Source organism: Phocoena phocoena, chromosome 3 (assembly GCF_963924675.1).
Source record: "Phocoena phocoena chromosome 3, mPhoPho1.1, whole genome shotgun sequence".
Classification (NCBI taxonomy): Eukaryota; Metazoa; Chordata; class Mammalia; order Artiodactyla; family Phocoenidae; genus Phocoena; species Phocoena phocoena.
Genome location: NC_089221.1, coordinates 124,430,992 through 124,448,014, shown reverse-complemented (window position 1 = coordinate 124,448,014; position 17,023 = coordinate 124,430,992). Strand labels below are relative to the sequence as shown.

At 41.3% G+C, this 17,023-nt stretch overlaps 1 protein-coding gene across 1 annotated transcript in view; it reads right to left on the bottom strand.

Moving 5' to 3' along the window:
• STK32A (serine/threonine kinase 32A) overlaps window positions 1–17,023 on the bottom strand; it is an 83,703-nt gene that overhangs the window by 20,888 nt on the left and 45,792 nt on the right. The window contains exons 4-5 of the mRNA XM_065874062.1: window positions 10,121–10,158; window positions 2,984–3,073 (exon numbers count right to left, since the gene is read on the bottom strand). Coding sequence (XP_065730134.1) covers window positions 2,984–3,073; window positions 10,121–10,158 — 128 coding nt within the window. The remainder of the gene's footprint in view (window positions 1–2,983; window positions 3,074–10,120; window positions 10,159–17,023) is intronic.

Here is a 17,023-nt window from a genome sequence, read left to right as displayed (position 1 = left end):
AGGAAGAGCTCAGTAAATGTCAGCCATTACCCCTCCTGCTCTGTTGTCATCACCGTCAGCATTCCAGACTTGAGACGTTTTCGATTTGGATTTAACTTTGTGCTCTGCCAGTTGCTTGCTGTGTGATTATAATCACGTCGCTTTCCCTGGAGGCCTGATTATTTTTAATCTATGAAAACATATTTCGTTGAGTTGCTTTGAAAATTTAATGATATAATGTTAAAAACTTAGCAAAATGCTTGGGACATAATAGATTCTCACTATATGATGCCTATTATTACATTTTAAAGTGAAAATTTGGGTTGCAAAACTCCAGTATGATCCAACTTAAAAAATTGTGTTTGTGTGTATGCAGAATAAAGGTCTGGAAGGAAACCCTAAATAGCTACAAGTAGAGAGATTAATTTCCCCATGGCTTAATCAGCATTTTCCATAGTATATCTGTTTGTTTGGTTTGGTTAATTTGGAGAAGAGGAATGTTTTAACTGGTTAAGCTCTAAGCGATCTGAATGATATTTACACAGACCACGGATGGGGAGAAGGAGGGATTGGAGTTGATTGGAAAGAGCATGGAGGTAGAAGATGAGGAATTCAAAAAAGTAAAACTTCCTTGTTGGGTGCAGGTGCTTAAGAACTGACAGACAAGGGGTGGGATAGGGAGGGTGGGAGGGAGGGAGATGCAAGAGGGAGGGGATATGGGGATATATGTATATGTATAGCTGATTCGCTTTGTTATAAAGCAGAGACTAACACACCATTGTAAAGCAATTATACGCCAATAAACATGTTAAAAAAAAAAAAAAGAACTGACAGCTCATCTTCTTATTGCCAGAGTCGAGGAACTGCTGTATAATATGCTCAGCATCTTACATTAGAAAATGTTGTATATTCCTATAATCTTCATTCAGTATTTCATCCTAGTTTTCTTTCTTTTTAGAATTTTTTTTCTTTCTGGTTAATTGCTAATTACATTCTGCAGGAATGCTATAAAATGAGTGCTGGTGAATGTCTGTTAGGTAGATTTTACCAAATTATTGGGAACATTTTTTTTTTTTTTTTTTTGCAATACGCGGGCCTCTCACTATTGTGGCCTCTCCCATTGCGGAGCACAGGCTCCGGACGCGCAGGCTCAGCGGCCATGGCTTACGGGCCCAGCCGCTTCGCGGCATGTGGGATCTTCCCGGACCGGGGCACGAACCCGTGTCCCCTGCAGCGGCAGGCGGACTCTCAACCACTGCACCACCAGGGAAGCCCGGGAACATAATTTTTAAAAAGAGAAAGCAGACTTCCGCCTGTGATACCTCTTAGGAAGATTCCCATCCAAAAATCAAAGGCAAGAACAACTTCTGGATGAAAATATAAGCGTTGACAGTCAGATATTCATTTTTAAAAATAAAACTAGAAACATTTCTAAGAGTATGGCCTACCTAATTTGGCTTACATCTATTTAAGAATCATAAATACATAAACTTTTAAATTTCTGTGTCTTTTAGGGAGAAGCTTGGCTTTCTAAAGTCAGAACGAGCTTGCTCTAAATCTAGGCTTTTTCAATTATTAGCTATGTGATCTTGAGCAAATTACTTAGCTTCTTATTTTCCTCATTGTAAAATGGTGATAATTACAGTTTGCCTCACAGGGTTGTTGAGAAAAAATTAATCAGTCAATGAATGCAAAACATTTAACACATTGTCTGGTCCCTAGAAGGCTTTCAATAAATATTGGTAACTGTTAATTATAAGGGTGAGGGTGGAGAGGTGCAGAGAAACTTGACAGGATTCCAATCTCCTAGCTCTATGTTGTGAAAAGACTGGAATTGCCAACCTTTAGGAGAATCAAATTATACGGATATTGTATTTAAAATCACTGGGGAGAGAAAACAAAGTTGGTCTTCCTTTACTCCTCTCACCATGGAAACCAGGCTTAGAAAACCCAGATGCACATTTTCTGATTTGGCTCCAAGCAGGTAGCCCTTAATATGGAAACCCAGGAAACCTAGGGAATAAACTCATCAGACCAGCAGTCTCAGAGATTCCTTTTTATCATTTGAGCACCATGGGTTTCAGGCAAGAAAATAGGCTGAATTATGTGTGTCCATTATTTTAGAAGGACAAAGGAGGCTTCTTCCCCCCACTGATAATTGGAAGCCAGGAACTTGCAGTTGTTCAAATACCATATAAAATCAGGCTCATTTTTCCCCACAGATGATTTCTTTCTCTTGGAAAGTGAGGTGGCCCTGCACAGTTCTCTTTTCCTCTCTCTCTTTAATTCTCTCTTTAGTTCCATGAGGAAGAGAATGAAATATTGAAAGAAAGTGGCATTGCTCTTGCCTTTAATTTCAAGTTCCAATATTCCACCTGTGAATTATTCATGGGATTGTTGTGGTGATAAACCTAAAACCAAAATTATAACTGGAAGGTACTTTGTGAACTTATAGCCCTATGCATGTTATGCAGGATTATGTAAATCATGGTTATAATAATACTTATGTCACTTATTACCACCCTACTTATGGCTGTACCTTCTCTGTTTGATTCTTTTTTTTTTTTTTTTTTTAACTCCTTTTACTAGAAGGTAAGCTCCATGGGCTGGAGACCTTGTATGTTTTGCTCCCTGCGGCACCACCAGCACCTGAAACAGTGCTGAGTACACAGAGGCAATTAGTAGGTATTTATTGAATTAATTATTAATATTCTTCATCAGGAAGTAGGTAGAAACTGTCCTTAATAACTCATAAAATAGTGTTTTTACATGTAATCCGTGACTCTCCTGAATCAAGATCAGTCTGGGTGCTTGCTAAAAGGAAATTCCTGAGGCTCACCGCAGACCTGTGAAATTAGAAGCTCTCTAGGTAAAGTGAGAGGGGGGACTCGTCATTTCTAGCCGCAAGGCCCTACAGATGATTGAACCCGTAGTACATGGTGTCTACAGGAAGGAATAAAAAAGCCTTCCTCTTAGTCGCTGTGGCGGCTCAGGGGGCCCATACCCATGTAAGGCTTGGTGCCGGCCATGGTGGTGATGCACATCTCCACAGGTAGCATCGTAGCAATGTTGAAGTCTGTGATGTGCACGTGCCCTGCGAGGGAGAAGGACCACAGAGAACGTTAAGTTCCATTCAACCCAGCGGCAGACCACGCTTTTTTTTTTTATCAATAGCACCTGGAAGCTTAGTTTGTAAATTCTTGTACGCCGTTTGCAATTGGGTACACACAGTAAAAAGTCAATTATCCTACCCTCAAGACCAATATCGTCTAAACGAGCAACCCTCCAGGTGCCAAAACACGAAAAGGTTAATGTCTGGTTGTAAATTTGTAGTTCAATGTCAGAAAGTTTTAACCTTGGTCTTTAAGAGCCCACGCTCTGGTAAATTCTACTTAGGCAATTTTTGCCTGTTGTCAGCATTGTAAGTTGGTACAGCCTGTGAGAATCAAGAGCGGGGTAGATAAGAACTATTTGAAGTATCATTTCCAAGCATCTTTACAGCATCTTTTTTTTAAAGAAACAAATGTTGTTAATACAAAGCAGACATGACTGGATGCATATATTTATTTCTTTGCCAAGAAAGAGTTCTTTCCTTGTTTTTCTGAATATCATTAGTAGTGTTTTGTCTGATAGTTCAGGTTGTCCCCCAGTGGTCCCCAACAAAATAATGTACAAAGCGAAAGTAGGGAAAAGTCAAGTTTTATTTTTAAGGAGGCTCTAGAAAGAGCCCTAGACTGGGAGCCAGGAGACTTAGGTCCTGCCCTGAATTCTGCTCCCAATACATCGTACACTTGCAGTTCCTTTCCTGTGTTGAACCCGTTTCCCTTAAAAAAAAAAAAAAAAATTCATGGGCGGACTAGACGATCTCTAGGGTCTCTCTGCAGTGTTCGCACTCATGGCAGTATACTGTGGGTCTAACACTTAAGTTCAGCAGGGAGCACACCCTACAAAGTGTATTACGGTCCTTCCATTCACAGCCAGAAGTAGGATAAGCCTGTTCTGTCAGCTGTTGGCAGGAAAGTCATATGTTTTGAGAGGATCGTGAAGTGTTGGCATTTCCATTTGCATGCTTCTGTGGTTGTGATGAGATATGGTGGTAAGTGGAGGGGATTCTTCTTCCATATCCCACAGACCACGCTCCCCCTGCCAACTGCACTGTCTGCTCCCTGATAGCATCCAGCCTGCCGCTAACGATTAATCTCACTGTCTTTATCACCAGGGTTTTGTGTGGTGCAAAAAGTGTTTTGTTTATATCTGATGACATTTTAATAAAGTAGCGCTCATCAAGCTGAAAGTCAAGGTATTCTTGCATAAGTGGTACCAACAGATGATTTCCAGAAATCACCCTATCATAATATAGGTTGTTTCAGTATTTTCTTTCTCTGTTTCTCCCCGTGGGTCACGCTGAAAGCACTGGATCAATGTTTCACAAGGTTTGATACAAAACAGGTGAGCCTGGAGACTTAATGATTAAGAGTCTGTTCTCTGGAGTCTGACTGCCTGGCTTCAAGTCCCGGCTCTAATACTAACCAGCTATGCTACCTCAAAAAGTATTATCCTCAGACTTACCCTCTCTGTAAAGTTGAGATGAGAGTAGTCATCTTCTCACGAGGTTGTTGGGAAGATCAAATGAAATAATGCTGTTATTTAGGGCACAATATATAGGGCACAATAATGCTGAAGGCTTTGCTCAGCATTTGGCAGGAAGTTGCCATTTGTCATGATCAGACGCTCCAGAGTGATTTTGTGAAACTCACACTCCTGGACTTCATTCTCCCGGGACACCAATGCAGTGGGACTGGTGGGAGAGCCAGGCATCCACATTAGAAACAGAACAAGAAACTCCACAGGTGATTCAGATGGGCAGCCAGGCACGGGATCCTCTACGTTAGCCCGAGCAGGTGTTCTAAGCCGACTCAGTCCTAAGATTGGCTATGTTCATGTAGAAGGTAGAGGATGTTTCAGAATCAGTTGGTTCTCAAAGTGCAGTCCCCAGACCAGCAGTATCAGTATCACCTGGGAAAGTGTTAGAAATGCACATTCCTGGGCCCTACCTCTGCGTACTGAATCAGAAACTCGGAGGATGGGGGCCCAGTGTTTAAAAAAGCTCCCTAGGTGATTCTGATACCCAGTAAAGTTTGAGACCACACTTTTAAAAGAAGACTAGGCTTAGTAGAAGATCGTGACTGCAGTAAGTACTCACTCATTACATTTCTTTCAAATGTAGTTGAAAGAATGTTAATGTCATAAGTAGTATTTTTTACATTCATATGATTAATTGCAAGTTTCAAAAGGTTTTTGTACACTTTAGCCTAATGAAGTAGTTCCTATTTTACAGAAGAGCTGTTTGTGGCTAAGTTCTCAGTACTTAGACGTAGCAGAGCTAGAATGAGGATCTACAATTTGGTCCAGGACTTCTTTGGTGGGTTATAAATCGTCCAAAAACTTTTTGCGCTTTATCGTAAGACCAAAGAGCTGAACAAACGAAAAGAACTATCTGCTGGCTGGCTCAGGGTTCCCCCACCAGGGTGCATGGTAAACAATGGGGAGGAATCATTTGAGGGTCAGGATCTACTGGAAACTGTTGCCTGCTGCCCTCAAGCTGAACAAGGCAAGCAGAGCCCCTGGCCACCAGCCCCGACGTCTGCATTCCTGGCCCAGGATGCTGCCATACTTCCCTGTGCTCACCGTGGGGATCCTTCTGCCATGTTCCCTTCTGTGCTGTGGAAATGGATCTGAGTTCTGGCTCACAGAGGAAGGTTCAGTCACCTGCTGATGGAGGGACACAGGAATTGCTTGGGTGTGAGGGACCACTCTGGCCTCTTCCATAAGCCCCGGCTCTGAGGGAGCCTTAGAACAGAGGTTTTTCAACCTGGAACTATTGATATCTAGGACCTGATCATTCTTTGCTGTGAAGGGCCGTCCGGTGCATGGTGGAATGCTTAGTTGCATCCCTGGCCTCTGTCCACTAGATGCCAAAAGGACTTCCCTCTCCTAGATAGAATCCTGACCATCAAAAATGTCTCCAGACATTGCCAAGTGTCCTCTGCAGGGAGAGACTATAGAGCGAAAGCATCCCCAGTTAGAACCACTGCCTTACTGTGAAGTTTTTCAGATACAAGGCTCAGAACTTCCTCACTGTGAACACCCTATAGGGAGTGATCTGCCAGTTCTTTTCACCTCTGTACCTTGAGGCAAAGAATCACATTAAAAATTGGAGCTCACAGTATTGAGTCACTGAATTTAGTCATCGTTGTGGTCATTACTTATACTCTTTTGCACTGTGCCTGTGTCCAGCCTGAGGATGTTTCTCAACAAAGCCCTCAAGGACACCATAAACAATTGGTTGGCGTGACTCCTAACTTTCAAAAATTTCCTCAACTCAAAGATAGTTAGATCGTGTGTGTCACATTTTTCTAGGATTCTTATTAAAAATTCATATCGTTAGGCACTAGCAGAGACGTATACACCTGATTATCTGGGGATAGGGTACAGAGTTCTATATATGCGTGTGTGTGTGTGTGTATATATAATATACATATATGTATACGTATATATAGGTTTTAAGATGCTACCCACTTGATTTTTAGGTACATTTTGGGACTCTGCAAGGGAGAAGCTGTTAAGGTAGCAGGATTATTTCTTCCTCACACCCCCAAACCGAGTTTTTGCCTTTCTCTGTTCCCTGTGACTAGGGATGATATTAAGAAACCTAAATTATAGATGATGTGGTAATTGTCATTCTCTCAGATACACCAGGGAGACATTATTGCTCCTTGTATGCAGCACTTATTTCCTGAATAGCTTAGGAAAAACACAAGAATTTTAGACACTATTGAACTGATCGAATTGCATGGGGTACTTAAGTTGGTAGGACATGAAACCTATATATCAGGACAGTTGGTTATGAGCCATGCAAGATCTAATGCCACCTTGGGCTCTGAACTAGTGAGTGAGACATTTAAGGAGAACAGGTATGCTGTAAATTGCAGACTTTTTAAAGTCAAATTCTGATGTATAAGGAATGTTCATTCACACCAGTGGAAGGATTCTCCATTTACAAAAGAATTTAGCTCCTTCAAATACCAACCTTTTCTGATGAACATGTACCAATATGAATCAGTAAGAGTAAAACAAAATTTCTGCCTCTTCCTGATGGTGCGGAATTAAAATATAAGCTATGTGGTGTAATACACAGCTCACTTGGAGGAACGGGCATAGGAGGTGTATTAGAGGTAAACAGTTATCCTTTACAGTTGCTAAGTCCCCATGCAAGAGGCGTACATGCTCTTGTCCATAAAGGGTGAAAAGTTATAAATGAAGGAGAGGAGACAGAGGAGACAAATGAAGTTTTCGAACGTGAGACCTTGGAAAATCACACCAGAAAGCACTCCCAAAGGCAGGCATTGATTTGTGGTCCAGTTGGCTGTCCCAAGAGCAGCTGTGCATAATGAGCTGGGGAGCGAGGGCCACCGGGAATTTCTTCATTTCAAAGTAGTTAATTATGGTCCCTGAGCAATGCCTAAAAGCTTAATTTTTCAGAATTTGAATAAACGGAAAGTAAATAAGCTCAAAAAATTATTTTCTCCAGAAAGGGATCCCCAGGACAATGCTTAGAGAATGGCTCGCAACCTTTATGTTTGCTTCTATCCCATTCACATATCCAGTCCTTCCCAAAGCAATGTTTCTCTTATTGACTGCAGTGATCCTCCAGTTCAGTTTAGGATGGGAAAAAATACAGAAGAGCCCCCTCTTAAGTCATTGTCCAAACCCCAAAACTTGAGAGTGAAAAAGATCTTTGTAAATAGTACACTGGATGACAGTTGTAGACTAGGACCGTCCCTCAGGCAGACCGGGATGCCTACTTGTAGTCCCTAAGTAACAGAGCCCCAGTCCAACCAAGAATAAAATGCCCTGAAAAGTGGGCTTAACCCCCTGCGTGCATGAAGGACAGGCAGAATGGGCCACTGAAAGTGTAGTTACCTGAGAATTAAGTGTCAGAGAAAACTGTTTAAACGCAAGACCTAAGAAGTAGCCACACACAATCTTTGGTATATCCCACCTGGAATCAAAATAATTCTTTAGTAGAGACAGGTGAGGACCCAGCTTTCACTTACGCTATATGATATAGATAAAGTCATATAAAACAAAATGAAGTCACCTAAGCTTCCTTCTGTAGGGGAGAAAGCCCCTGCTACCTCATGGAGTCATACTAGCATTTAACCGTTATTGAGTGATCTCCTTGTGCACGTGGCAATCAAGCACTTTATAAACAGGGTGTCAGTTAGTGTTTACAATTACCCTGAGAAGTAAGGATGCCTTTCATCCCTGAAGAATCTAAGGTGCCGAGAAGTTTTAGGCAACCTGTCGAGCGTTTCAGAGCTGGTGAGTGAGAGAACCGGGTTTTGAGCTCAGAACCCCATATGCTCTTATCTACGATGTCACACAGTCTTTCCCAAGGGTAGTCTCTAAGGGTGGATAAACTCGAAGATTAATTTATTCCTGGATGTTTCTCCTAATCTGCAATCACCAAGTTGACAAGAAAATGAGGAAGAGAAAGAAGTTGAATGAGAGAGAACAGGACGACTTCATGGTAGGAATAAGATGAAGCCATGTTTGAGATCCAAGACCGAAACGTTGTTCTCTGAATGGAAGGTACATGTTTTTGGTTGACAGGACCCATATGTCTCCATTCAGGGTCCTGACAAATGGTTGAGCAATATGTAGGGCGCAAAGGCAAGCAGGTGAGGGGGAAGTGGGGACAGAACCCGAAATCAGGCTCTGCATTACCAGTGGTCACCTTCCCAAGGCTGTGGTAGGCACACAGAGCACCTTTTTGTACATGGTGCAAAGATGGCCTCTAGAGGTTGGGGGAGGCCTTGTCCACAGCTGTGAAGCTCCACAGAGTTTATCTGCACCGGTGTGAGAGGGGATCCTGCTTCCTATTTAAGGCAGAGACAGCTGGTGCTTTAATGAAAGTCACCTTCATGTTGTCTCACCATTGCCCACATTTCTGAGATTCAGAAACTATTCCCAAATGTCAGAAGCAGTAAAGGGAAGGAAGAAATAAGGCATCGGAAGAAAGTGGAGAAAATCTTTTTAGACAGTCCATAAATAAATAATGGCTCCAAGCTTTGAAATTAGAGGTCATACACAAAAGTGTTTCTTAGCCCCCTGAGCACACGTGGCGTCTGGCAAATCAGGCTTAAAATGCAACTAGGTAAATAAATAATAAGTGACGGATGGCCCGTGGAGTTTTAGTCCCACTTGCAAATCCCTTTTGTAAAAGTTAGAGAGATACAGAGCTTTTCAGATTTAGGACTCCCTTCCCTAGCAGCTTTCTAAAAATTTAACAAGGATCTTATTGCCTCTGTAACATTTAAAACATGCAGGCTGTGTGTCCTACAGGTCTGCTCTAATAAATAAATCCAAGTGTACATTGAAATAATATTAGGAAGAGATTGTACACATTTAATCACTGTTGGTCAAAGCTTGTTCTGTAGGACATCTTCAATCAGTGCTTCTTGAACTTCAGGCATTCATGTATCACCATCATGGTCATTGCCATATCCCTCTGTCACTTTCATAGCTGGGTACCAGAGATACTCTTATCTGCTTTATATCTTTCTTTAAATGGACTGATTTTTAGTAACTGAAAACCTTTGAACAGAAAACTTGATATCTCTTCTGTAAATGTGAAACCAGTTTACCCTCACAAGAAGGAAAGTCTGTCACGAATCTCTAGGTAGATACTATTGCCTACCAAATGCTCTAAGCCTCTTCTGTCTTTATGAAAAAAAAAAAAAAAAGGGAGATGATTGCTATAGAGATATTAAAGCAAACTAGCACCAAAAAACTGGGATGGTTTTCTTGAAGAAATCAGTAGGAATGGAAGAAAATTGAAAAGAGAATAACTTTCTCCTTATGTAAATGTAAGGCTATTTAAGGGTGTACAACGTCACTGCAGTAAATGATAAAGTTCCCCCATATGGTCCCTCCCACCATAAAATGGAGTTTGTACATGCAACTCAACTGAACCGAGTAAGACGCTTTTTCCCTATATAGTACTACTTTGCTGGGGATAACCAGCTTGTTCTACGTGCATGTTATGTGGTTGATTGCAAACAAATCATTTACTTACCATGTTCATCAAGCAAAATATTGTCAGGTTTCATATCCCTAGGGGAGTAAAAAGAAAGGAGAAAGTTGCTCATAATAAAACAAAGAAACAGAACTAAAGGATAAAGGTGAACTGCTTAAGAATGCTAGCTAGGAATGAATGTACTAGCCCTTCATCACTCACAGTCTCATTCAGTTCTCACAGTGAATTGAGATAGTTACCATTAATACCCCCAATTTCTAGGTCAGAACTGAGGCTTAAAGAGGTTAAGTAACTTACCCCAAGGTTACAGAGCTAATAAACAGAAAAACAGGGCTCTGGACCTGGGTCTCTCGCATTCAAAAGCTCAGACTCTTTTTTTCTTTTAATATTTATTTATATTTGGTTACACAGGGTCTTAGTTGCAGCAGGTGGGCTCCTTAGTTGTGGCATGCGAACTCTTAGTTGCGGTATGCATGTGGGATATAGCTCCCCGACCAGGGATCGAACCTGGGCACCCTGAATTGGGAGCGTGGAGTTCTATCCACTGTGCCACCAGGGAAGTCCCTAGAAGCTCAGACTCTTAAGTTCTACAGCGTTATTATATCCAAGTGTGTCAGTATTGCTCCATAGATCATCCGGCATTTATTTATTTATTTAAATTTTATGTATAATTTTTATTTTTTAAATTTTATTGGAGTGTAGTTGATTTACAATGTTTGTTAGTTTCAGGTGTACTGCAAAGTGATTGATTTCTACATATACATATATTCATTCTTTTTCAGATTCTTTTCTCATATAGGTTACCACAGAATATTGAGTAGAGTTCCCTGTGGTATATATAGTAGGTCCTTGTTGGTTATCTTTCTTACATATAGTAGTGTGTGATCATACAGCATTTAAATTGTCATAAGGTAGTAGTACAGTAGTAGTACTAATCATCATTGTTGCCTGTGTAACTCTAGAGCTACAAAGATGAGGTAAACTTAAAGACTATAAAAAAGAGAAACAAAATGATCTATAAAGTGATTACATTTTAAACTTGCAGAGATTAGAATCTTTTTTAGGATGATGCTATAATGCCTCTAGTTGCTTAATAAGTATTATTCCTGGGATTGTTAATTAAAGGATTTGGACCAGTTTTCTATGCATTGGTGAGATCCTTAAATCCATAGAAGGGAACATAATCCACCCCCTTCCAACGAAGGCCGTAGTTTGATGGTAAATACTAAGAGGTTTGATGGTAAGTACTTAGAGGAATGGCCTGTAGAGTTTCAGAAGTCCTCAAGAAACAAATATTATTGTAAGCAGTGTTCCTCAATGACAGCACAGCTCTGTAGTTCGTAGCAGCCCTCACTCTTCCACACTCCGGTTTTTACTGCCCTTCCCTGATGTACCATTAAAGCCCTTAAACCCAAATTCACAGAAGCCATTAGGGAAGAAATTCTGCAACAGGTTTGGGAACACATTTTCAGCCTAGTCAAGTGGCTTTTATGTCACTAGAATAAGGTGACTTTAGTCTGTGACAGACCGAGACTGTCAGAGTCCTCTTTTGAAAATATTAATGAATAACAAGCCTCTTAGCTACACACAGAACCAAGTATATGCCCCACCCAACAGGCAGGTGCATGGGTACTTTCATGAGCTTTGAATATCTTCTCGTTTAGTTTATTAGGTTCTTAAAATTAGCTCTGGATTCATAAGCGGTCATTTGTAGCTGTGGCAAATTTTTCTCTGGTTCAGGGTATAATTTGCTAAAAACATAGAGTGCAAGGGGGTTTCAAATTGCATGTTTCCCTGGCTAAGCTCTCAGTATTGCAGACTCCACCCTAACCCCTTTGATGGATTTCATTATTCCAAAAATTATCAAGTCTAAATTCACTCACATGGATTAAAGGCCCTTTCATAATCTGGCTCCTGTGCCAGCCACATGGAGGGCATGGAGTCCCCTAAAAGCTCCCTGCATCCCCTCACCTTCTGCCGTTCCTTTGCCTGAATCAGAGCCCTGAACCACTGCACCCAGAAAATGCAGAGTCATCCCTCACCTCTTAGCTCAGATGCCACTTCCTACAGGAAGCCTTCCCTGATTTTCCAGTTCTGAGTCAATGGCCCCTCCTGTGTGCTCTGCATGGTATGCTTATCCCGTCACAACATTTATCACACTTCTATTCATTTTTCCTCCAACTGGATCGTGAACTCCTTGATGGCGGGGATGGTTTCTTGATTAATACATAAACCAGGATACACCAGAGCACTCCAGCACACCATTGAACACTCTGCAGTTTAAAGCTCGAGGTAAACTAGCCATTAGGCTCTTGCCACCTCTTTCAGACCTGTACCAGTGAGCATCAGGTAGTGTCTGCCAGGCGAGGAGGAGGCCCTGAGGAGCCCTGCCAGGAAGGGAGAGACTTGGGTGTGGCAAGATGAGCACAATGATTTCGTGGCCTGAATTTATGAGGGCTTGCTAGGAGAAATGAATTGCTGTGGGTTTGGCACTTTATGGGCTTTCTATTAAATCCCTAGGTGCAATTTTTAAAATTTGTTATAGCCACACTTTGTGATATCCACTACTTTCCCCAGAAACTTCCTTGCAGCTTAAAGAATAATATGGAGATCAGAGAGGTCATAGTTTAAGGTGATATGTCCTACTTCAATCTTATATTCATTTATTTATCAAACATTTATCTACTTTGATAAGTCACTGTGTTAGGATATGAGAAATATAAAGATAGATGAGACATAGTTCCCTCAGGGATGGGGAGGGTAAGAAAGGTTCAAAAGGAGCCATGCCAAAGGGGTTTAAAGTGGTAAAGAGGCATGTTTATTACTAAATTCAGAGAAAGACTATGAGGAAAATCTAAGAAAAATATAAAAGAAAAAGTGGACTTTTAACAGAAAAATAAAGTTTATAAGCATAAATTCTAAGTACATAGTTTCTCTAAAAAGTGATGAGGTAACCTCTAAGTCACTACAGGGTGAATGGCAGTGTGATAAGATTGTTTATTCATGCAGTAGGAGAAAGGAAATGAAAATAAACCCAGGTGCTGTATTAAAATTCCTGCTAGAACAAGTTGAGATTTTCTAGTTCAGAATTTAAGCACAACTTCTTATCTTTTCTGTCTTCTCCAATAATCCTAAATGGTTTTCTTCATGTAAGGCAATCTATAAGATGGTTTAACTGGGTAGTTACCAAACCTGGGTGTATCTAGGATCACCTGGGGAGCTGAAAATAACATGCACCCCAACTGTTTCCTCACTCCCATTTCCTTAATCATTCTTTTGTCATCACGACAGCCTATCCACCGGGCGGCATGACCTTCTATCATATACCTTTTATCACCAGACACGACCCAGGGATTCTAGACTAATAATATGTAAAACTTCCTGCCTGATGTTTCCATCTGTATGTTTAGCAGCCATGATAAATATAAATATAATATATCCTAAAGAGAACCTTTGATATCCACCAAATCCCACACAAACACCAAAAAAACCCATGAAATTAATACTTGATCTAGTAATTCTACTTCTGGGTATATACCCCAAAGAAGTGAAAGCAGGTATTTGAACAGATATTTGTACACCCGTGGCAGCACTATTCACAATAGCCACGAGGTGGAAACCACCCGAGTATCCATGGATGGGTGTATAGATAAATGTGGTATATACATATGGAATATTATTCAGCTTTAAAAAAGAATAAAATTCTGATACAGTCTCTAACATGGATGAACCTTGAAGACATTATGCTAAGTGAAATATGCCAGGCACAAAAGAGCAATTATTGTATGATTCTACTTATATGAGGTCCTTAGAATAGTCAAACTCACAGAGACAGAAAATAGAATAGAGGTTCCCAAAGGTTGTGGGGAAAGACGGAGTGATGATTTATTGTTTAATATTTATAGAGTTTCATTTTGGGATGACAAAAAAGTTCTGGAGATTGATGGTAGTGATGGTTGCACAACAGTATAAATGTACTTGATGTACTTTGTCACTTAAAAATGGTTAAAATGATAAATTTTATGTGATGTATATTTTACTACAGTGAAAAAATACTTACACATAGACACACATTAGAATTACCATCTCCAGCGCTACCACCATCACCATACTGAAGTCTGCAATAGTATAATACCTTGTTCTTCTTGCTTCTCCACTTGTCCCCTGACAATCCATTATCCACATAGCAGCCAGGGTGGTGTTTTTCATTACACACACCTTCCCTGCCTAATGACTCCATTGGCTCCCAACCCACATGGAATAAAATCCGAACCATTTACCCCAGCCTTATATGACCTGTAGGTGCTCTAGTCCTGCGGAGCCCTGAGCTACATCTCATAGCCTACTCTCTCTGCCACACACCATGCTCCAACTGCACTGTTCTTCTTGGTCTCCTTCACACGTTGTCCCCTCTGCCTGCAGTCCTGTCCCCCTAGACCTTCAGGTGGCTTGTGTCTTCTTGTCATTCAGATCTTGGCTAAAATATCATATCCTCCAAGTTCTTTCTTGACCACCCAATCTAGAGTAGTAGCTCTCTCCATCCTCATCTCTTCACCTCCATCTTATTTTCAGCACAGCACTATCATTACCTATTTTCTTCTTTATTTGTTCATTATTTGTTTTTCCCCCAGATTCTCAGAGCAAGGACATCTTTTCTGTGCTGTTCAGTGCTGTAGCTCCTAGGCTCATCACAGTGCCCAGAACAAAGTCAGTGTTTAAATAAATATTTGTCAGAAAAATGAGTAAATCTAGTCCCTTGGCTTCTCAAACTTCTGGAATAATAAGCCATGTATTAAAGCAAACTAGCACCAAAGAATAAGAACAATGACAACAAAACACCCTCCATGTGCCAGATGCACTATATTTACTGTTGGCAATGAAAAAAACCCATCATTTGCAGAGCGGTAAAGTACAATTTTGGGAACACACACATTCTGTAGAAATCCTTCATTGCATCTTGATTTGATGAAACAGAAAAGTCCAGGTCCTGCTGAATCAGCTGATTCTTACTGTAAGAACTACAAATAGCAGTGTGGAAATGCAACACTCCCTGTGGCAGGGTCCAAGGCGGAACTGATGTATCTGCTGTTCTCACCTGAATGACTTTAACAAGACATTAGCAGAACTTAATAGGCTAATTACATCCCTTCACTGTGCCTACCCTGGAATCAAGTTGCTCACCCTGCAATCTGATATGGGGTATTTGAGAAGAGGGAACAGGAAAATCAGTGTATCCTAATGAAACTCAACTTCTTCAGTGTCCCACAGGACTGGATTAGTAAGGGCCAGGTATCATCCTCCAACTTTCTTACCACCTGGATGCCGCTTCTTTTTTTTTTTAATTGAGACATAAGTGACTATTATATCAGTTTCAGGTGTGCAAATAATAATTCAATATTTGTGTATATTCTGAAATGATCACCACACTACGTCTAGTTAGCGTCCATCACCATACATAGTTATGAATTTATTTTTCTTGTGATGAGAACTTTTAAGATCTACACTCTTAGCTACTTTCTGGCTACTTCTTTTTGTTGTTACTCAATCCCAGCCTTTCCCACAGTTTGTTCAAGGTAGTATTAGTTACAGAAGCCATTACAAGGAAGTGAAGTAAAGAGACTGAAGGCTTTCAGGCTGTGTTGGTAAAGGACCTCCATGTCCAAGGGAAAAGATTGATTGGAAATGCCTGCCATTGCCATAGGAAGAGGTGTTGGGGCTAGTCCATAAGAGTGTTTTCAAACTGCTGTGCTTCCCATGAGTCAAGAGAGTGGTTATAGCTATTATTTATTGTCCATGCTGTGGCAGGCACATGGCAGGCACTTGAGAGACAGCATCTCTTATTCTTCATAATAGCTCCATAACTTAGATATTACACCCATTCTTTTTTTTTTTTTTTTTTTTTTTGCGGTACGCGGGCCTCTCTCTGTTGTGGCCTCTCCTGTCGCGGAGCACAGGCTCCGGACACGCAGGCTCAGCGGCCATGGCTCACGGGCCCAGCCGCTCCGCAGCACGTGGGATCCTCCCGGACCGGGGCACGAACCCATGTCCCCTGCATCGGCAGGCGGACTCTCAACCACTGCGCCACCAGGGAAGCCCTACACCCATTCTTGCAAATGAAGAAGGGGGAGCTCAGAGATGGTTCAAGATTTTAAGTAACAGACAGAACTGGGATTACAACCCCAAACTGCAAGGTACAGGCTTCCCTGGTGGACTAAACGTGTGCCTTGTATATGCTATACTGTGTTGTACTGCATGGTGTGTTTGTGTGTGTGTGTGTAGAATACAATTAGTAATCACAAATGTTTCTATCCCTTCCCAGGCATTACTAGGTTTATTTGGGAAGCAGTAGAACCTAGATGTTAAGAGTGGGGCTCTGGAGTTAGATGACCCAGTTTCAAATCTCAGCTGAGAACTTGCTAGTTCTGGGACCTTGGGCAAGTTAGAACCTTGTATAATGTACATTGTGATTGCCCTCCTCACATGCATTCTTTATTCTCTTAATCATTTCAGTTCTCGTTTGGGTATTTAACCTCTCTGCCACACACACACACACACACACACACACACACACACACACATACACACACACGCTGTAGTCCTTTTGTTTGGGGGAGTCTATCCCACGCTTGACTTTAGGAGACGGTTCTATGACTAAGGCCTAATCTAGTGAGAGTTATGCCACTCCACAGTCCTGGTTATTGGTTCTGGGATGGGCTGTAACGCTTATTTAAGCCGTTAAGTAGGAAGAAGAGTTAAGCTATGGGCTTCTGAGGAAGAAGTTTCCTTGCTGTCCTGGGGAAAGCTTTTAGAAGGTGTGTGATTCATTGGATTTAAAGGAGTTAGCATAGAGTCCTAGGCTGAGGTGCTGGGTCAAGATAGCCTACAAGTCTGGTATACATCTGGACTTGCAAGTATCATAGAATAATAAATCCCCTTCATTGT